Source organism: Fundulus heteroclitus, chromosome 15, assembly GCF_011125445.2.
Source record: "Fundulus heteroclitus isolate FHET01 chromosome 15, MU-UCD_Fhet_4.1, whole genome shotgun sequence".
In the NCBI taxonomy this organism is placed as follows: domain Eukaryota; kingdom Metazoa; phylum Chordata; class Actinopteri; order Cyprinodontiformes; family Fundulidae; genus Fundulus; species Fundulus heteroclitus.
Window position 1 is genome coordinate 17006018 of NC_046375.1, and position 22878 is coordinate 17028895.

A 22878-nucleotide genomic window follows, 5' to 3' on the forward strand; every position below is an offset into this window, starting at 1 on the left:
TGTGAAATTTGTAGTTCAAAGCATTTATTGAAGCAAAAATATATATATATATTTTTTATCTTTGTTACCCTTTATAGATTTGTATATCCAAGTAAATGTAGAAAATATTAAACTAATTTGAATTTTATTTTCTTTGGTTTAATGGCAAAATACTTTAGTCAGTCATTTTTAATTTACCATGAAAATAAAAGATACATCTAAATTTAAATCATCTATTTCACACATATAGACACAGCACACAGAGATGCATGCGAGCATAGGCATATTCAGTGTATTTTAAGTTCCTCTTTGAGAACCCACTTCCTTTTGCTTGTGCTCTATACCCCATTTACCAGCATCAGTCGCACAGAACACAACTTTCCTAGCCAGGTGCAGGATGGATCAACTTAATTTCACTGCGGTTCCTCCAAACTTCTCTTCTCCAGGACAAGTTTCTCCTCCATCATGGAACCTGAGAGGTCTCATCCCCGCAGTGGTGTTGTCCCTCTGCTTCATTCTGGGAGTTCCTGGAAACATTGGTGTGATTCTTCTCAAGCCTAAGTGGCAGAACATGTCCAGCCTGAGCCGGAGTTTGATGCTGAATCTGGCCATTTCTGACCTCCTCTGCCTGCTGACCCTTCCACCTTGGATTTACACTTTACTCCACAGTTGGACCTTCAGCGTGGGGACCTGTAAGCTTTTAGCAGCCCTTGCATACTGCAGTGTTTATTGCAGCATGCTGACTGTGACTGCAGTGAGTGTCCAGCGCTATGTTGTGGTGGTCCACCGTAAGGTCTGCAATCAGGTACACAAAAGAATGCTGCTGGTTCTGCTCTGGGTGGTTTCTGTCATCCTGTCTATCCCAAGTTTGGTGTTTCGACAGCTGAAAACAGATCAGAAACTGACACGTTGTCAACCAGAATATTCTTCTGATACAGAAAAAGCAGTGGTGCTCCTGTCAGAGACCTTGGTGGGGTTTGCCTGCCTATCTCTGGTTGCGTTTGCATACATTAGGCTCCACAAAAAGGTTAGTCAGGGAGCCTTTTTCAACAATCGACAAACAACACGACTGGTAACCAGTATCATCGTCTGCTTTTTTGTTCTGTGGGTTCCATATTATACAATTAATATGCTGGGCCTGGCAGCTATTTGTCTCAGAAACAACTTTCTATTAAATGTTTGTAAAATCATGTGGAACATCACTGGATCTCTATCATTTTTAAATAGCTGCATCAATCCACTCCTCTATGCCTTTACCTCTGAAAAACTTTGCATTGTTTGCCAGAAAAAGGAGCCACTGGAGCAGGATTCCAGAAATCTCCGAACCCCAGATTTCAGTACAACTTCTGTGCTTTAAATAGAAATGGCTTTGTTTGTTTCTCTGTTGGTTAAAATTGTGAAACTAAAACATCTCAAATGGTCTATATAATAATTTGAACTGGATGCCTATAAACCTTTGTTCACTATTTGACAACAATGAAGCAGAAAGTATGTTTTATATGCTAATGCATTTCTTAAATCTATTTATTTTGTTGCACTGAATTTATTTACGATCTAGTCAGGCAAAAGGACCAGTCATGAGGAATACATCTGTGCTGGACTTCACCCAGGAACCAGGACTAGCATCTGCCTATGCTGTTAAGCACCGAATAGAATCAGAAACAGTGTGCTGCACCATCATCATGTATTCACTGAGCCATATCTGTCCATTCTCTGTTGTTTATATTTCCAACATATTTATATTAAGAGTATTTCAGTTGTTGGAGTTTTTGTGCGCTTTTTCTTAAACTGTAACTCACTTCACTGTAAAAGCACAACCCTGCCCTCCAGTCAATGTTTGAAAAATGCTACCAGAGTGGGCAGTTCCAAGAGACCCTGAGGGGCAGGGCTACAACACTTCATTTAGTACTTGAATCAATGAACTGAAATGTGTACTAAAGTTAAACCCATATGAGTCTAAAAACTTTTTTTAGATCTCAACTAGTTTGATTCTCAAACTAGTTGAGAATCAAAGGCAAAGATTTGCATTTACTTCTTAAAGTGTAATTCACAGCAAAATCTACTTTTTTTGCAGATAAGCTGTATAAACTGAACCTTAAAGTGCTATTTTAATGTTACTGTGCAGTTTTGTTTTTTACATTTTCATAGGAACTTGTTTAGTTCTGCAATATTTGTCATATAACTGTCTTAGTGCTGCCCTCTTAAGGTTGAAAGGTGGCTATCGTATTTCAAGTTCCCTGTTTGTTCAAACAGTACTTGCTTTTATCATTGGTAAATGTTTTCGTCATCATAGCCCGAGGTCAGCGTTCCGTAAAAGCATCTCAGTCATACACCCATGTAGTGATTGAGGCTCAGGAGTGTAAATAATGAGCATCGATAGATTGTGTTTAGCATTTGTAACAGCTTTGACCATTCCACGTTGCACACACTTAGCGCTGCACCGCCGGGTCTCTTGGCACGGCCCACTTTGGTGGCATTTTTTAAACTTTGTCTGGGGCAGGGTTCTGCTTTTTCTAGCAGGGTTAGTTAAACGTTAACCTCTTGAACAGCTGGGTTAAACTCAAACATATTTATGTAATGCATTCTGTCTGGACAACACTGTTAATAAAAAGTCAATCTGAATTGTCAGTACTTTTGTCAGTGATTGAATAAGATTAACAATGTGACTGTTTATTCCTCAAATGGTTTTCTATGGATCCTTCTTAGGAAACAATGAGTTTTTCTTATTTTCTACATCTTTGTGCACACCAAGATACTGTTGTGCCAGTTCAGACGTGACAGAAAGCGGGCATCAATTCGGGACGTAACGGACTACGTTACCCATGATGCAATGTGGTCAAAATGGCCACCAACTCATGTGGTCAAAATGGCCACCAACTCCCATCACGCAACACGGCAAAATGGCCGCCGATCAAGATAAGGTTGCTATGGTGATGGCTATAAAAGCCGATCACGCACGACAATCTCTCTTCTTCCCTGGCTTTTAGCCAACCCGAGAAGACACGCACAGCTGATTCCGTTGGGGTGATTCCACGCCACGTGTTCGATTGCTCGCTGGACCGAGATTTTTCGACGCAACGGTTATTCCCTGCTCTTTATAACAGGAGGTCGACTTAAATAAGTACTTTTAAATTCCCTCTGATCAAAAGACTGAGAGACGCCGGATCTCCCAGTGATCGAAGAGGACCCCGCTTTGTCTGGCCAACAAAGCGACTGTTGAACCCGGAGGAAGAAACGAAGGAGCTTTTTCCCCGTCCCGCTGCAGCCTGCGGAAAACTGCGCTCGTCAAGACGCGTCCAGAAAGCCGCACTACTCGGAGCGCTCCGGACCAGCCCCGAGGCAACTCAAAGTAACGGGGTTTTTCCCCTTTTATTTCTGTCTCACCAACAGGGTGTTTAGAAGTGCCTGGGCAGGCGGTAGAACTTTGTAGGTGTTGGTTAATGCTTTTATTCCACGACGAAGTTGGAATTATTTTGCTGAACATTTTCTTTGTATGTGCATGCATTTTACAATTGATTTGCTGTGTTGATTTGTGATCCATCAAGAACCCCGCCGTGGGTTACTGCTTCATTCCTTTCCATCTTCTTCCCTGCTTCCCCCCTCTCTCTCTTTTCGCTTCTTATCAGTTTAATTTCTTTGTCCGAGCTCAAGTCGCGGGCTTTGCTTTAAACTCCCAGTTAGCTCCCCCCCTCTCGAAGCGAGGCATGATCCCATCAGCGTAAGCGTGGTTACGTCATTAGGACCTCCCCTCATACGTCATCGTAGCAGCCATCTTGGGAGGGTGACGTGTATCTGAACTGTAGGTAGCTTAGCTGAACTAGCTTTGTGTAAGACATCAAAGCGTCCAGTGAGATTCCCGAAGCTGTTCTGTCTGTCAATGCTGATACGTGAAATGCCGGTGTTTCGAGGGCGGTGTTAAACAACTTTGAGTTAAGTTAAGATCTGCTAACCGCTCATTTTAATCCATTGTTTATTTTTGTTTTGTTCTTTATTTCCACATATATATTTTGCATGTTTTAGTTTAGTAATGAGTAAGAATTCCAAAGTTGTTTGAATCAGAGAATTACTGTAACAGGGAATTGCTTTTGGCTCAATAAAACCAACGACTGCGGAATAGACATTGTTTTGTGTTCAGTCCAATTCACAGTTACATGGTTATTCAGAAATCAGAGCTAACCTCCTTTGGAGTTAACATCTGATATTAATACAGAGACAATATCATTGGATGGTGATAAGGAATAAGGATTTAAACTCTAATTGCAGTTACATTGGGGTTCTCACAGCCTGCTGGATAAACCTGGTCGGTTAACAGTCCGACCTGATCATTTATTCCAGCATAAATGAGTTCATAACAGCAAATTAACTAATACATTAGTGGTATAAATACTAAGCATATTCAACCAGCTTATGGCATAACAATACATTATAACATTAATAAAAACAAGTTAAACACATTGACATGACCCTGAATAAAAAAGATAAATAAACACAGATTACTTTAAGGTTTTAAAAAAGGCTTATATTACATAAAAATAGTGCATTTTGCAATTTGCTTCTGTCCTACATTTCTTCTTGGAGTGGACTGAGATGAGTATAAGTAGATGAATGAACAGGTGACCGGGACTGAAAACAATCCTTTCTGAAAACGTTTTGACACCTGTCCAGGAGTTTTTGATCTTGGAAAGACGCCTGGGGAGGTGTCAAAACGTTTTAAGCTTTAAGCGTTTGATCCTTTTGATTTACCAACTAAATGCTGTTTTGTTCTGGTCTGGCACAGAAAATCCCCACAAAGTATCTTGAAAGTTGCAATAATAATAAACACATTGGCAGTGACATACTCTTCAGGATTTATTAGCTGGGACTTTTCTCTTTCTCTTGAGCCTTTTCCTTTTGTTGATTCAAAAAAAGTAATTTATTTGATTAATTAATGAGTTCATTTCTTTTCACCTGCTGCTTTAACTCCGAAACCTATAAACTCTGATACATAAAATAATAATTTAAAAAAAAATCCAGTGCAATGACAGGCTTCAGAAGACTGCACATTATTCTGAACTCAGCAACTACCCTGCAAAGCATGGTGGTGGCAGAATCATGGTCTGAGCGTGCTTTTCTTCAGCATGGACAGGTGCACTGGTCAGATTTAATGCATATTCATGAGTTAGAACAGCCCAATCAAAGTCAGAACCCAACCCAAAGGCCAGAATCTAATCAGGTGGTAAAGACATACTGCAAAAACCTTGTAGCTGTAACTGAAGTTAAATTGGCTTATACAAAGTATTTTTATTTTATTTTTTTGGAGGAGGGGGCGTAAATAGAAATGTAGATCACACTTCTTTGTTTCATTTTTAAAATAAATTGAAAAACATCCTTTTCGATTTCAAGCAACCTTGCAGACTAATTCCCAGTTATTTGTGTCATCGCAACGGCAAACAGGCTTAAATCGGAGAAAGCCAGACTTTCATTCAATTCTGTCTGGAAACACCTTGACACCTGTCCAGCAGAATCCTGGCTATAGGTGTCAAAATGTTTTAAGCATGTTTGATCCTTTTGATTTACCAACTAAATGCTGTTTTGTTCTGGTCTGGCACAGAAACTCCCCACAAAGTATCTTGAAAGTTGTAATAATAATGAACACATTTGCAGCCACATACTCTTTAGGATTTAGCTGGGACTTTTCTTTCTTTCTGTTAAGCCTTTTACTTTTGTCAATTCAAAAAAAGTAATTTAATTGATGAGTTAATGAGTTCAGGTTCCAAAATCGCAATAATCGCTTTGACCTGCAGATGGCGCCAGTGGCCTGCTGTACATAAAGAGGAAACGAGACCAATCGAGGTTGCGGTAAAATAAATCTACCTCACGTTTCCACGAAAGGTATTTTTAATTCATTTAGTAAGAATCGTGTTGTGATGTTGTAGAATTTACTGTCAGATCCACACAGTGTAAAAGAAAGTGGGCCTGTCTAAAACCCCAAATGTTGTCAAGAATAGAGAAACAAAAAAAAAAAAAAACTGTGGTGTTCTTATTTGACTAAAAATAATATTATGATACCCTCTCAATACTTTAATGAAGCGTCGATATAGTGACGAGGTGCAAGAAATAAAAAGGTTGGTGTTCCTACCTGTAAACAGCCGAAAATCCAATCCACCAAATGTCTGGTATTATTAAAACAAAATATTTATGTATAGGCGACTACTTCCAGACAAGCGCCATCAGATCTTTAGATGAAAAGAAACAAATGGAAAAAAGCAAGAGTAACATGAATAAGATGGTATGTAGTAAGGGTTCTCACAGAAATGTGTATCCCATTTTCATGCTGAGAAAGCTCTTTACTCTGAGGGAGTGTCTGTCAAGGAGGATGAATGAAACAAATGATCATGTGACCTACTGCGGCATCATTGCTAAAATATGTCCATCTATGCAGTATGCAGGAGGATCCTTGGAGGCTGGCGGTCTAGGAGGAATCATGGAGGCTGGGAGTGCAGTGGGAACCTTGGAGGCCACTTGTGCAGGACTAAGATTGGAGACCGGTGGTGCAGGAGTAACCTTTGAAGCTGGTGGCGCAGTAGGAACCTTAGAGACTGACAGTGCAGAAGGATCCTTGGAGGCCGGTGGTGCAAGGTTCTTAAATACTGACGAAGCCGATGCAGAGGTCTTTGAGGGCAACAATGCTGGTGCACGTTTGATGCCTCGTCTCCACCAAGATGAGGCATGAAACACAGACAGACGCATCTGGAGAACCTGATAAGCAGACTTGACCTCAGGAGGGTTTTCCCTCTTCCAGTATTTCAAGGCCAGTTGAAAGCAAACACGTTGATTAAAGCTAAGCGGGGCGGGGCCGAGCAGGGCAGGGCAGGGGAAATTGAATATGGCCGGTGGAAACAGATTACTTTAAGGTTTTAAAAAAGGCTTATATTACATAAAAATAGTGCATTTTGCAATTTGCTTCTGTCCTACATTTCTTCTTTTCATCCAACACAGGCTAGCTGAAGAGAATATCAGTCAAAGGGGACATATGCCAACAATTTTACTTCAGTCTTTCCAGGTGTTGTTTGATTATCTTTATATTATTTTTGGATCATATTTATAAAGCTGTCCAGTTTTTGCTGTTTTCTATTTCTTTAACAATATTGCCACAGTATTTGCAGCATAACAGCTAAACAAGGTCATGGACCTTCAGATAAACAATTTCGTGAATATGCCATTTTAATTTCTCTGAGCATTTTTGTAGTCCAAGCTGAAGTGGATAATTCAAAATGTTTGATTGTTCATTACACCACCTACTCCCAACTCCTCATGCTCGATCCCGGACAAATGGAAGTAGTGCAGGAAGTGACTATCATCCATACACAGCTACAGGTGGTGGTACTCGCTGAACCAGGTGCGGCTCTGAGTGAACGCACCATAAGAATTTTACCTTGGTAAGATTAAAAACATTTGCAAAGCACCCTAAGCCTTAAGAGAACTCTTAAGGTGAAACAATGTATGACATCGTAAGAACAATGAGGACTTTTAGCGAGCCTAAGAGTGTCTTAAGCAGGGAAGATGGTGGAAACAGAGAGCTGTTTGGCTTATCCACCACCCAAACAGTACAGGAAATAAACACATAAACGTCTTTACCAATGATACAATTATTAAAATATAGATATGATAACTTCATCATCCCCAAAGTGGGAAATTAATTAGTTTCAGCAGCCCAACGTGTTGTGCCGTAGTAGCATAATTATATTGAGGATAAATAAATAGAAAGTGGAAAAAGAGTACAAAGAGCACAGACATTTCTATATTATTTACAGAAAATGCTGTCAATAATAAAAATGTTAAAAGAATTGGAAAAATAGCATAAGAATATATGCATAATACTGTTGTGCATTTTTTTCTCAAATAAGTCTCAGTCTGTTAGGTATTGTCCAGTGAATATCAACTCAATCTACTGATATTAGGACGATAGTTGTGTTGTGCCATCGAGCCGTGAAAAAAATAAAAATAAATCAGATTCAATTGGGAAGAACATGTAACCTGAGGAGAAATCAAAATGGGTTGTAAGCAAAGGAATTTCACACATCCACGCAAAGACAGACTCTCTAAGCAGGGTTCCCTGCTATGGAGCCAGCCTCCAGCTCACTGATCTCCCCTTCTGGCCAAGGACTCTCAAGGAGAGGGTGGCTAGGGCCAGCCACCCTTGTGTGCTCACAGTTTATTGGAAGGTGAAGGAATGGGTAGAAACCAGAACTACTGAAGCAGGCAGGATGGAGAAAACAATAATCCAAGTCCGTAGTCAGGAAACAGTCCAGGGTCAAGCTAGTTAATCAGAAATCCAAGTAATGTCCAGAACACAATCCGGGAGCGAGTTATTACTGTTTCACCATGACCAGGTTTCCTTGCAAGAAAAAAGCAGAAAACAGGATAGAAATGTTAATGTGAGTCAGTAGAGGGCAGCAGTGGGAAGGGGTACATGAACAATTTCCAAAGCCACCTTCTTACCGCTAGAAGGATACTGAATACTGAATTGTACTTTATAACTAAATTTGCCTTGCCTTGCCAAGAAGGTCTCAATATTACCTGTCATAAGTTTGTTAAACTTAGCATAATTTAGTCACTTTTGTCAATCCCTGCACGTCCATTTTAGATCATGACTTCTTACCATACGGCCTGAAAGAGCTCACTTTCCAGAGTCTTCTGTCGGAACAAAGTGGCTTTACAGTTTCATCTCACATCATCTGAAAGAAGTAACTCAGAGAAAAACAATTCTGTTAGTGTATTAGATGACAAAAGAAAACCTGGTCTTTTTAGTGTCTCGGTCTTTTTAGTGTCTTGGTTCTTAATGTGATGTGTCTAAGTTCTTGGTTGGTCCAGGGGAGGTAGGAATCCCTTGTTCCTTTTCTTTCAGCGTTTTGTATTAAAACTTCTCCTTTTCTTAAATTATCTGCCAAACAACCTTAAATGTTGTCACTTTTTTGCCGCTGGTGATGTAAAAATTAAAGCAAAGGAATCATTTAACAAAGAAATAATCAAAAATGCACAAAACAATAAAAACCCGAAAGTAAAAAGTCTCCCCAGGAGTGCATTATGTGTGTTCCAATATCTTATAGCATTCTTTTGATTTCTTTCTAGCTCTTTCGATCATGCAAACTTAGTTATTAATGCTTTTCAATCTTAAATGGTCAAGGGTGAAACTTTAAAGCAACCATTTTCTCTTTTCAGTGTTTTGAGCTTCTGGTGTTTTTCTATACATGATAAGAGTTTTCCCCGTAATTCAGCACATTGAGAAGCTGGCTTTATTTTATTTTTCCCTCTGACATAGTTTTCGTGCCCCCAGGCCAGAACACACAGACCCAGCCTTGCCATAACATTCAGATGTTTACATCATGGTCAGATTTGTTTATCATATCTATTGTCCTGTTTCAGATTAAACTGACCCTCTGAGGCTTGCCTCAGCTCAGCATAACTAATAACATCAGATGCTTTTGTAACCGATGACATGCTTAATGTGGCCTTGTGATACCTTAACACTTCTCAAAATTTCTCATTAGCTGCATTCAAATCCCCAGTAAAAAGAAATAAAATAAATTAATACAGAACCCTTAGAAAAGCAACCATATTTAGTCCCATACAGTTTGTTTAAAGCACAGTTTGTCTCATCTATTTAAATAAAAAATCATGTATATCTTAGTGCTCTTAAATTCTTCTTTTTAGGCAGCTGTAAAATCCTTTTCTCCCAAACATTCTCCCATATGCTCCCCATATGCTGTTTGCCATTTTATTAATGTTCCAAAATTACAATATAAAAACTTTTACTCTGTTATTATTTCAGCTGTCATGAATTCATTGACAAACACAAGCCAAACGCAATCTAATAGCATAACTGAATACAGCCCTAACGCCTCTGGTTGCTGTACTGCATATTTAAGCTCCAAACAACAACAAAAACCTTTATCCCTAGTCCCAAGTAGTTCCTACAGCCCTGGGATATTTTCTGTTTAAGACACGTTAACATCTCTCAGTGTAACAATTTAATTTGGCCGGATGTTTAATGTGGGAAGAAAACAAACTGTTATTGAAATCTCTCTTTACCTTTCTTCAGCTTTTAGTTAACGTAGTTCATGATTAAAAACGTCATTTGAATTACGGAGCTGCAGTTCTCCCAAAACAAATGAACATTCTGAAACCATGAACATCACACAGACGAACGTTTAGTTACATACGATACACAAATACATACATTTACATACAAAGATGACATTCAGACAGACAAACACGTGCAGGCCTGCTTTTTCTGACTGTCTTAAATAGTTCTATGTTTTTCATAGTTTTTAAACGTCTATAGCAACGCCGAAAGATGTATTTTCAACATGTTAAGTTCCCGCTTAGTTTAAAAGTGGAGAGCTTGCGCTGGCTACGACCCCCGAATGTTTCGTCCAAACACGGTTTTACTCTTCAGCCCCGCAAGGATACAACTCTGTGTCTCGCAGACACCTGGACGCTTACCCCTTTTTGAAAGTTATACTTTGCATTTAATAGTTACGAACAATTTTATCCACAACGGAAGTCCCAGTCGGTCCCCAAGTAAACGCTTCCCCGGTGCAACGCCCTTTTAGTTCCGTTTCCGTTTCCTTTTTATTTTTTTATTTTATTAAAAACTTTCGCTTTTCTTTTTCTTATTAATCCAACTGCCCCGACCAACTGGTTGCACTTTGAACACCCCCCTGCGCCAAAAACCCCCAAAACAAACCAAAACACAAATACATTTATCTGTAACCTCACTTACACACAAAGACCCATTTGCACACACACACACAGACACACTCAATATCCGCGGATCCAAGCAGTCTCTCCCCCACTCACTCTGACTCAATAATCTCATTTCAACAGACACAATATATTGTACAAGACATGACGAAGGCAACAATATCAGACAGACAGCTTGCGCGCAAACTTTCAACATTCTGTTCACATATGCTGAAGCCGTCTCCTCTGCCCAACGTGTAGTGTCATTTAAAAAGGCCAGAATCCGTACTTACTGGATAAAAATGCCCTCAATGTGCTCCAAAGTTGCCGTGCCACTGGGGCCAAAGGAGCAGCTGTTCCTAGTACGTCAGTTCCAGCAGAGACTTCAACCGCATGTACCTCTTGTGGTTCCAGGTATGCTGATAAGCCAGTCCTCACATCACCAATAGCCAATACATACCCGCTTAAAGTCTCCACGAATGCTTTGATCCAAAGGTGCGCCCCTTTTCTGGGATCAGGGAACATGTGCCTCAGATGAACGTTGTCAGCACATGAAAGAGGGCTGTAAACAGCTGCATTCACCTGTCCTGTAGCACTGTGAGTCTGAAACAATGGCAGTTGCACACTTTGTTTTGTTGCAGGTAAAGAAAGATCAGTTTCGCTAGAATGCAGGTTACATCTGGGTCTTACGTCACAGCTTATCTGTCCCCCACATAACACCGTACCAGGCACCTGCACCGAAGGGTCTGATGAAGTCACCACACTCCTGGCCTTGGATAACAGTTCTCCCTTATCACCATGCAGATTGTTTTGCATAGTTGTGTACTTACCTTCTTGTTTGAAAGAAGATGATTCCCTTACCCCCTGCAGATTTTCACTCTCTTGTTGTTTGTCGAGGCCTGAGAAGCACATGCTGAAATACAGTTCAGTTAGTTTTATCAAGCCTGCTATTTTGATTTCCTCTTTTTGGTATTTTTCTCGAGCAAACTCACCTGCATCACCCGTATCTACTTGTGCTAGGGCTAATCTATTTTTTAACATCTGCAAATAGTAAGTGCACATTTGTGCCTCTGGTGGTGACCCTTCTGTATCACCAAAAACCCCGTCTCTCCTCATTTTTTCACACCACTCCTCAAATTGTTTTAAATGGTTTTCAGCATCTCTGTGTGGAAAGCTTGCCATTATGCTCCCTTTTCCTGTCTCCAGCAGTGTTCCTAAAGAACACCCCTGGAGCTCATTTTCTGCCTGATTCTCAGCCATTCCAGCACTCACACGTCTTGGCCAACCTGCTGGGACAGCGTCCTGACCCCGGTCCAATGAGAGCTTATTTTTTATCTCTCAGACACCAAAACTTATTATGTTCCTATATGCCTTATTATTGTGTTTTTACACGGCAATTTCAATGAGCCAGTGTACTCAGGATGAGAAGGCCCTTACCCTTCACTTCACTTCCACGGCTCAATGACAATAACGTGTCTCACACACACACACACACACACACACACACTCACACTCACACTCTCTGGCCAATCTTTTAGTTAACTCTGTACGTACCTTCGGTCTTGCTGGTTGTGTGTGCGTCCAGCTCACGGGTATATCTCGGCATTGCTGTCTCTACGACAGGTTCTCGGCTTCTCAAACTAGATATCTTGAACTCACTGGCTGATTTTCTATATTTGTCTGTAATCGGGGTTTTAACAGAGCCACCCTCCGTCAAACCTCCGCATTCATACTATTGTGTATTTGCCAGGTCTTGTTCTCAATCTCATACGCGCTCGTTTTTCGAAAAAGGCCGCTTTTATATTACCGCAAAAACGAAGATTTTTTTTTTTTTTTTTTTTTTTTCGTCCTTGCGGAAAATACGGGACTCTAAACCCACATTTTCTAGGCTACACGATGTTTTAGAAGCCACGCGTAATGGCGTGTCTTGTCAGAATGGCGGCTTTTATGTTACACACAGAGGAACACGTGTTTTCCTCTGTGTCTAACACGAGGACCTCTAAACCCCAAATTCTCAAGGTTCACAATATTTTCAGAAGCCTGGCCAAGGCTTCCCGGACTCTCACCTCTGTGACCGCACGCAAATCCCAAGTTCTTATCGATTATCGACACGTTTGCAAACAATTATCCTCAAACCTTTCTCTGCCTTTAGGAATACAAAAAGTCGGCCCTCCAGGAAGAAAAAGACACTAGGAGATGAATGAAATCTCCTTACCTTTTGTGCGGCCGCACGCTGTGTGTTTTTCTTCCGGAATGACGTCCTGGCCGGAAAACGGAAGGTGGTACGCCGCCTTTTGGGTCCGGGTGGAAACACCAATTTGTTACTGTTTCACCGTGCCGTGTCTACGGTGAAACACCCTCGGTGGACCCAGTTCGTTTTACCCAGTCAGGCGACCCCCACTTACTTATTACCTTGAATGTAGGATGCATAAAACAGACAAGTATGCTTTTAGTTATATTTTATCTAAGTAAAGACAGAGAAATAGTTACAGTCACACCAGCGCTGATGGGCCCCTGATCGGCAGGAGGCCTCGAGTGCTCATCACACAAACATTATAAAGGGATCTCGGGACACACCCATACAAGGGCGGTACACATCCAAACTGTGACATCAGCAGGGAAGCTGCGTCACCTCCAGGGTGGTATCTGATAGATATGTGCCAATCATTTGGGTCAGTGCCATCTAAGTGTGCCATGCAGTTCTGGGATAAACAGCTCGTTCCACTTGACCTTGTTGATATCCTAACAGAGTCAAGGCATATAAACAGGTCCGGTACCAGCAGGCCATCAGTTCTGACATGGGCGAGGAAAGACTCATGAAACAAGAAAACAGATACTGAGCACAGGCCGGCTGGCAGACATAAACACGCTGGATTTAACTCACCAGATGTTGGTAATGATCTGGCACTGTGGAGTGGACTGAGATGAGTATAAGTAGATGAATGAACAGGTGACCGGGACTGAAAACTAATTAACTGCAACAGGTGGAGCTGATCAAAAGCAGGGGGGTGACTGGAAGTGGAATGAACTTTTTGGTTAACTGCTGGTGGCTGAATAGTGACAGGGTAAAAATAAAGGTCCTCATAAGTCCAAAACCAAACTAAACAGAACCATAACTATGACACTCACAAGCTGAGTAAAAGCTGCAACAGGTGGAGCTGATCAATAGCATGGGGGGGGGGGGGGGGGGGGGTAACTGGAAGTGGAATGAACTGTTTGGTTAACTGCTGGTGGCTGAATAGTGACAGGGTAAAAATAAAGGTCCTCATAAGTCCAAAACAAAACTAAACAGTACCATAACTATGACACTCACAATGTGAGTAAAAGGTGCCTTCTGTGAAACTCATCTCCCCTCGCTTCAATGGAGCGACAAAAGGGGGAGATTCTCATTGTCCTCTGCAGAGTGGAGGACCCAATTGAGTTCAGAAATCTGCCAACTAGATTGAAGCTAAATTTGCACTCTCATTTCTGCACAACCAGCCGCTGAAGTAAAGAATTCCAAAACAGCTCTGTTTATTTTTATCCGCTTTTGCAGGAAAGCTGACGCAACACGGCGCGGAGCGGTCTCTTATCCTCACCAGGCCAAGCTGAGACAAGAGCTGAGCTGAAATTGCCCACTGTGACCGAATCAGACACTGCATGCAGTCAAACAAAGACAAACAATGAAACTTTGAGAATTTATTATAAACCACCATAAGTTTGGACACATATTCACAGGTAGGCCTACAGTAGGCCCCTTTTCAAGGTCTTGTGAGGATTAACTGGATCTAGTTAAATAACCTTTGTCAGTTCCTTAAACCCAGTTATCTATCCATTATGGTGCAAATCCCTATAGAGGAGTGGTAACAACAAACTCAAGGTGAACAAACTAAAAGTGAATGTGACTCAATTAAACACTTGATGAACCGTGTATTTCTGGTTTATGCAGTAAAAAATTCCAAAAAATCTCAAAATGCAGTTCTGTGTTGGTTTATTCCAATAAAGGTTTGTAATCAATTTATTCAGCGTGTTTCAAATACTGAATTGTGCAAAGGAAGTTTTCAATTAATAGTGGAGCCTCTTTGTTGTACTCCTATTGGTTTTGTCCTAATAGATAAAATAAAACCATTATCATTTGTAAATAACACTTCATAACAGGTAACAGAGCAAACTGTCTACTCAGAAAAAACAAGGTACAGGTGTTTAATGTATGCCAAATATTTGCTTTAATTCAAAGTGCAATAACAGCAATAACTAAAACTTTGCATATAAGTGAAAGCAATAGTGGATGGACAGGTAACAGACATTAACAAAAAGAAGATATTTTCATGGAATTAATAGAAAGCTAAATAAATCCTCCAATGTTAAAAAGAAAATAGGTATACTGAGCTTGAAACTATGCTAAATCCTGTGACTTTTTCTTGTCAGACATTATGAACATAAGCGGAAGCATTACCGTCTTGCTGCAGGTATATTTATTACATTAGAAACTCACAAATTGTATTGCAATCTGTGAACATTGAACAACATAGACAGACTTTGTAGTATAAAAAAAATGTTCTATCTGGCACTCAGATAGTTGTTAATATATATTGTAGTACCCGTTGAAAAAAGCTTGATAATATAACGAGTAAAACCAGGCTGTCAGAACAAAGTGAAATGCTGTGTTAAGAAACGTTGTCCTTTTTTTATATTCAAGATCACAGGTATTCTTTGTTTACCACTACAAAAAATTTCCAAGGACTCTATACATTGTCCAACTAACACTTGATACCTCATCCCTGATCTCTGCATGTCTGAGACATTGAAGACATCTTTGTCTCAAATCAATTCATCACCATCGAGCTAAACCTCATTACAAAAACCTGAATCTCCATGAATCCAGTGGCAAATCTGGGCATATTTGTGAGGTGTGATCCTTACTGCAACATTGAAGTCCATCTGCTCGCCCCGATCCAACTCCACCCACTTATGGCCTGAAAATACCCCGATTACCCTCCTCTGCCAGTTCCATTTCCCTCCTCTGTGTTTGGGTTTCTTCCTCAGACGGATATAAACGCCTGCGCCCATAGCGCCAGGCTGAGCGTCGCAGTGCTGATACATCAGATCATCGGACTCCTTCATCACTGAGCAGAAGCGATAAACCACCTTCTCATCTCCGCTCCACCCTGACAGGCTTTTGTCTGTGTCGTACCCTGAGAAGTGAATCCGTGTCCGAGGTAGCAAAGGTGGCGCCACCCCAAGCTCCATGTGTTTTTGCTCGACGGGGTGTTTCAGCTCCAGGAGGGCGTAATCATAGTCCAGAGACACAGAGGAATTGGTGTGGATCCATCCTTGAGGGATTTGGGTTTGCTTAACTTGGGACCAGCGAAAGACAACCTGCTTCCCTTGTCCTACGTGGCGCCGGACACGACTAAAACTCTGTTCCTTCCTACCTTTTGGATCAAACTGCTTTTTTCTAGCAATAGCTTCTCCATCATTACCCCTTTTTCTTAATCTGCGCCCTCGCCTTTCACCTCCCCTTCTCTTTCTTAACCCCCCAACGCTGTTCCTTTCCTCACCTTCCACCTCTCCTCCCCTCAAATCTATCTTATCCTGTTTCCTTCCACCCCTTCGTCTCCTTCCCCTCTTTCTTCTCGATCTTCTTCCTTCACGTTTGAGCTGTAGCAGCCCGACCTTAAGGCTCCTTGTACTCCCCAGATAGTCCCTGCCGTCATGGATACAATGTGCTGCTGTTAACACATGTTTTGGAGACACTAGGACTCCGGAGCAACCAGTGGAAAGGCGGGCCGCGGTGGAGAATGGGTACTTAGTGATAAAGTTTGAATCTGAGATCACAAAGCGTCCATCCACTCCATAGACTTCCCGTTTCCTGCGAGTCTGAACCGGCGTTCTCGCAGCAGCTCCCCCTGAGGTCTTGTTCATCCACTGCAAGCTGACATCTGTCCGTGTTCGTGTGCCGTTTTCATATAATGTCTCATATCCAAGAATCCTTTCTTGTTCATTCTGGCGGACTGCTGGCAGACTGCTCTGACACTTTATTCCACAGAGTGAGTTGCTTCTTGCTTCCTCTTTGTCCTTTGCCAATCCACTAAATGAACTGGCATTCAGAAAAGCTTTTTGTGTAACCTTCAACTTTGGCAGGCTCTGCTGAGTCCACGTGTGTGAACTGCTCTCTTCATTGTCACCAAAAACCTCAGAAACTGTGATGGCGGCTGCCCAGAGCAGCACACACATGGCCTGTTTAAGGCCCATCACACTGAAAAAAAAAAAAAAAAAAGAGTTTTAATACCACCGACCTGGAGAACGACATCATTCTCTTAAATGTACAATAAAAAGTTTGAAAAATGTTCATGATAAGCAGCATAAATATCCTCAGTGCAAGACATATCCTAAAAAATCATTTTAAAATTGAAATGGTCTATTCTGTTAATACATTTGGGTGCCTGATATAAAAGGAACTTTTTTATTCATTCATTCATTTTTTCATTTATTTATTTAAAAGGGAACTGTGTACATTAATCAACATTAAAACAATGTAATTCTTTATATTTATCGATTTTGTCACATTACAACTACAAACTTCAACGTCGGTAGGTTACTTTACTGAGTTTTTATGTGCCAGGCCAAAACAACTGTAATATAACTGCAAAGCAGAAGCTAACTGCTACATGGTTTACTTTGTGATTTCTTGTACTTTAATGGTAAACGACCTGTACTTGTATAGTGCCTTATCAAGTCCAGAGGACTCCAACATTACATTCAATCATTCAGTCATTCACACGCTGACAGTTGTGAGCTGCATTTGTAGCCAAAGCTGCCCTGGGGCCGACTGACAGAAGTCAGAAGCGAGGCTATTATACATCGTCGCCACTGGGCCCTCTGACCACCAGGTCAGCAGAAGCAGGTGACATATCTTCCCCAGGGAGAGCCCAACTTGCCAACTTACCCAGGGACACAGTGACTGAGACGGTCAGAGAACTGGCAACCCACCGTTTACAGGACAAACTCCCTAGCTCCTGTGCCAATGTCGCACCACATTATGCTGCTGCTGATGCATTGAGATCTTTTTCAGATTTCTCAGTTATGGTTCCTGCTTTATTTTGGTAGTAAGTGCATTCTTTTCTTTTCTGTTTACTTCCTGTTTTCTGTCATTCCTGTCTGTGTTTCTGTTCAGCCATTGATTCCTTGAGATGGCCCCTGTCTCTGTTCTCATATCTCTCATTCATTGCTTGTTTTGTCTGATGTCGCATTCCTGTTTCTATTTTTATTTTTTTCATTTTTTTGCTGTTGATTTGTGAGTGTTTTTTTCACTAAACTGGTCATTAACAGGCTTTATTTTCAAAGTCAGACTCCTTTCTGATTGTATTTGATATCTCCTTAAAAGCACCTTCAAAAATAGATGTGGACTGCTAAAATTTTAACAATATTGACTAGTTCTTGAATTTCTTTTCACCTGCTGCTTTAACTCCGAAACCTATAAACTTTGATACATAAAATAATAATTAAAAAAAAATCCAGTGCAATGACAGGCTTCAGAAGACTGCACATCATTTTGAACTCAGCAACTACCCTGCAAAGCATGGTGGTGGCAGCACCATGGTCTGAGCGTGCTTTTCTTCAGCATGGATATGTGCACTGGTCAGATTTAATGCATATTCATGAGTTAGAACAGCCCAATCAAAGTCAGAACCCAACCCAAAGGCCAGAATCTAATCAGGTGGTAAAGACATACTGCAAAAACCTTGTAGCTGTAACTGAAGCTAAATTGGCTTATACAAAGTATTTTTATTTTATTTTTTGGAGGAGGGGGCGTAAATAGAAATTTAGATCACACTTCTTTGTTTCATTTTTAAAATAAATTGAAAAACATCCTTTTCGATTTCAAGCAACCTTGCAGACTAATTCCCAGTTATTTGTGTCATCGCAACGGCAAACAGGCTTAAATCGGAGAAAGCCAGACTTTCATTCAATTCTGTCTGGAAACACCTTGACACCTGTCCAGCAGAATCCTGGCTATAGGTGTCAAAATGTTTTAAGCATGTTTGATCCTTTTGATTTACCAACTAAATGCTGTATTGTTCTGGTCTGGCACAGAAACTCCCCACAAAGTATCTTGAAAGTTGTAATAATAATGAACACATTTGCAGCCACATACTCTTTAGGATTTAGCTGGGACTTTTCTTTCTTTCTGTTAAGCCTTTTACTTTTGTCAATTCAAAAAAAGTAATTTAATTAATGAGTTAATGAGTTCAGGTTCCAAAATCGCAATAATCGCTTTGACCTGCAGATGGCGCCAGTGGCCTGCTGTACATAAAGAGGAAACGAGACCAATCGAGGTTGCGGTAAAATAAATCTACCTCACGTTTCCACGAAAGGTATTTTTAATTCATTTAGTAAGAATCGTGTTGTGATGTTGTAGAATTTACTGTCAGATCCACACAGTGTAAAAGAAAGTGGGCCTGTCTAAAACCCCAAATGTTGTCAAGAATAGAGAAACAAAAAAAAAAAAAAAAACTGTGGTGTTCTTATTTGACTAAAAATAATATTATGATACCTTCTCAATACTTTAATGAAGCGTCGATATAGTGACGAGGTGCAAGAAATAAAAAGGTTGGTGTTCCTACCTGTAAACAGCCGAAAATCCAATCCACCAAATGTCTGGTATTATTAAAACAAAATATTTATGTATAGGCGACTACTTCCAGACAAGCGCCATCAGATCTTTAGATGAAAAGAAACAAATGGAAAAAAGCAAGAGTAACATGAATAAGATGGTATGTAGTAAGGGTTCTCACAGAAATCTGTATCCCATTTTCATGCTGAGAAAGCTCTTTACACTGAGGGAGTGTCTGTCAAGCAGGATGAATGAAACGAATGATCATGTGACCTACTGCGGCATCATTGCTAAAATATGTCCATCTATGCAGTATGCAGGAGGATCCTTGGAGGCTGGCGGTCTAGGAGGAATCATGGAGGCCGGGAGTGCAGTAGGAAACTTGGAGGCCACTTGTGCAGGACTAAGATTGGAGACCGGTGGTGCAGGAGTAACCTTTGAAGCTGGTGGCGCAGTAGGAACCTTGGAGGCAGGCTGGCCAGGAGGAATCAAGGGGGCCGGTGGTGCAGGAGTAACCTTGGAAACTGACAGTGCAGAAGGATCCTTGGAGGCCAGTGGTGCAAGGTTCTTAAATACTGACAAAGCTGATGCAGGGGTCTTTGAGGGCAACAATGCTGGTGCAGGTTTGATGCCTCGTCTTGGTGAAGACGAGGCATCAAACACAGACAGACGCATCTGGAGAACCTGATAAGCAGACTTGACCTCAGGAGGGTTTTCCCTCTTCCAGTATTTCAAGGCCAGTTGAAAGCCAGCACGTTGATTAAAGCTAAGCAGGGCGGTGCCGAGCAGGGGAAATTGAATATGGCCGGTGGAAAATGGACTTTGTCAGGTTGACAGACCTGTATACAGAACTCTGTTGGTTTGGTTGTTGTTCTGTCCTTTTTCTTGCAGAGTACGACAGACAGGCTGCAGCCAAAGGCATTTTCTATAACCTGCAATTAAGGGGGAGCTTAAAAGGAGGGTGGAGTCAAAAGGAAGGTGTCAGAGCATTTGGTCACCTAAGCGGTAACCTTACTGAGAGCGGTGGCTCTACTCTTGCCTTGCCTTGTTAAGCCTGTGACTGATCCATGTTGTCTTTTTACAGAAACCCTCTTCCAAACCACTGGCCCTTCTACATCTTCCTGCTTATCAGAAAAACTCAAGTTCTCAGCCTGGTCCGTGCAACCCTTCCTGGAACTCCAGCCAAACTCCATCACAACTAGGATCAGGTTGTGATGGTGATGGCTCCTTGGCTGAGCCCGTCCACTCTCCTATGTTCACCAGAGCAACAACATTGTCAAGCCACCACTCAGACTGTCAGCCACAGCTCTCTGTATTCCTGCTCGCTCACCTCCTGGACCCAGCTTCACCTTCCCTCAGTAAGCGACCAACCAAAGCAGCCAAACAGCCTGCCTGCTTGTGGTTGGTGTCTAACCTCCTTTACCTTCTGTTTTCAGTAAAGCCCTCCCATTTCAATAAACCTGTTACTTTACCTGCCTCCGTGTTTGTTGCCCCTGTCAGAGTCATGGAAAAACCAAACATGACATGCTCATGATTATTATCACAGTCATTATATTTGCAATCTTTTGTCTCGATTTGCATAATAAACAATGTCAGTTTCATATGTGAAATTTGTAGTTCAAAGCATTTATTGAAGCAAAAATTTATATATTTTTTATCTTTGTTACCCTTTATAGATTTGTATATCCACGTATAGACACAGCACACAGAGATGCAGGCGAGCATAAGCATGATAATGTATTTTAAGTTCCTCTTTGAGAACCCACTTCCTTTTGCTTGTGCTCCATACCCCATTTACCAGCATCCGTCGCACAGAACACAACTTTCCTAGCCAGGTGCAGGATGGATCAACTTAATTTCACTGCGGTTCCTCCAAACTTCTCTTCTCCAGGACAAGTTTCTCCTCCATCATGGAACCTGAGAGGTCTCGTCACCGCAGTGGTGTTGTCCCTCTGCTTTATTCTGGGAGTTCCTGGAAACATTGCTGTGATTCTTCTCAAGCCTAAGTGGCAGAAGATGTCCAGCCTGAGCCGGAGTTTGATGCTGAATCTGGCCATTTCTGACCTCCTCTGCCTGCTGACCCTTCCACCTTGGATTTACACTTTACTCCACAGTTGGACCTTCAGCGTGGGGACCTGTAAGCTTTTAGCAACCCTTGTGTACTGCAGTGTTTATTGCAGCATGCTGACTGTGACTGCAGTGAGTGTCCAGCGCTATGTTGTGGTGGTCCACCGTAAGGTCTTCAATCAGGTACACAAAAGAATGCTGCTGGTTCTGCTCTGGGTGGTTTCTGTCATCCTGTCTATCCCAAGTTTGGTGTTTCGACAGCTGAAAACAGATCAGAAACTGACACGTTGTCAACCAGAATATTCTTCTGATGCAGAAAAAGCAGTGGTGCTCCTGACAGAGACCTTGGTGGGGTTTGCCTGCCTATCTCTGGTTGCGTTTGCATACATTAGGCTCCACACAAAGGTCAGTCAGGGAGCCTTTTTCAACAATCGACAAACAACTCGACTGGTAACCAGTATCATCGTCTGCTTTTTTGTTCTGTGGGTTCCATATTATACAATTAATGTGCTGGGCCTGGCAGCTATTTGTCTCAGAAACAACTTTCTGTTAAATGTTTGTAAAATCATGTGGAACATCACTGGATCTCTATCATTTTTAAATAGCTGCATCAATCCACTCCTCTATGCCTTTACCTCTGAAAAAGTTTGCATTGTTTGTCAGAAAAAGGAGCCTCTGGAGCAGGATTCCAGAAATCTCCGAACCCCAGATTTCAGTACAACTTCTGTGCTTTAGGTAGAAATGGCTTTGTTTGTTTCTCTGTTGGTTAAAATTGTGAAACTAAAACATCTCAAATGGTCTGTATAATAATTTGAACTGGATGCCTATAAACCTTTGTTAAATATTTGACAATAATGAAGCAGAAAGTATGTTTTATATGCTAATGCATTTCTTAAATCTATTTATTTTGTTGCACTGAATTTATTTACAATCTAGTCAGGCAAAAGGACCAGTCATGAGGAATACATCTGTGCTGGACTTCACCCAGGAACCAGGACTAGCATCTGCCTATGCTGTTAAGCACCGAATAGAATCAGAAACAGTGTGCTGCACCATCATCATGTATTCACTGAGCCATATCTGTCCATTCTCTGTTGTTTGTATTTCCAACATATTTTTATTAAGAGTATTTCAGTTGTTGGAGTTTTTGTGCGCTTTTTCTTAAACTGTAACTCACTCCACTGTAAAAGCACAACCCTGCCCTCCAGTCAATGTTTGAAAAATGCTACCAGAGTGGGCAGTTCCAAGAGACCCTGAGGGGCAGGGCTACAACACTTCATTTAGTACTTGAATCAATGAACTGAAATGTGTACTAAAGTTAAACCCATGTGAGTCTAAAAACTTAGTATTTTTTAGATCTCAACTAGTTTGATTCTAAAACTAGTTGAGAATCAAAGGCAAATATTTGCATTTACTTCTTAAAGTGTAATTCACAGCAAAATCTACTTTTTTTGCAGATAAGCTGTATAAACTGAACCTTAAAGTGCTATTTTAATGTTACTGTGCAGTTT

At 41.2% G+C, this 22878-nt stretch overlaps 3 protein-coding genes across 3 annotated transcripts; 2 read left to right on the plus strand and 1 right to left on the minus strand.

Moving 5' to 3' along the window:
* The first annotated feature begins 376 nt into the window (after positions 1-376).
* Positions 377-1336, plus strand: LOC118566196 (leukotriene B4 receptor 1-like). The gene has a single exon (XM_036147611.1). It carries the CDS (start codon positions 377-379, stop codon positions 1334-1336), a length of 960 nt encoding a protein of 319 aa, XP_036003504.1.
* A 13608-nt stretch (positions 1337-14944) lies between these two features.
* Positions 14945-17070, minus strand: LOC105930524 (serine protease 23-like). The gene has a single exon (XM_021319628.2). The coding sequence runs from the start codon at positions 16936-16938 to the stop codon at positions 15529-15531; it is 1410 nt and encodes a 469-aa protein (XP_021175303.2). The 5' UTR covers positions 16939-17070; the 3' UTR covers positions 14945-15528.
* A 4072-nt stretch (positions 17071-21142) lies between these two features.
* LOC105930529 (leukotriene B4 receptor 1-like) lies at positions 21143-22102 on the plus strand. The gene has a single exon (XM_012868781.3). It carries the CDS (start codon positions 21143-21145, stop codon positions 22100-22102), a length of 960 nt encoding a protein of 319 aa, XP_012724235.2.
* The last annotated feature ends 776 nt before the right edge of the window (positions 22103-22878 follow it).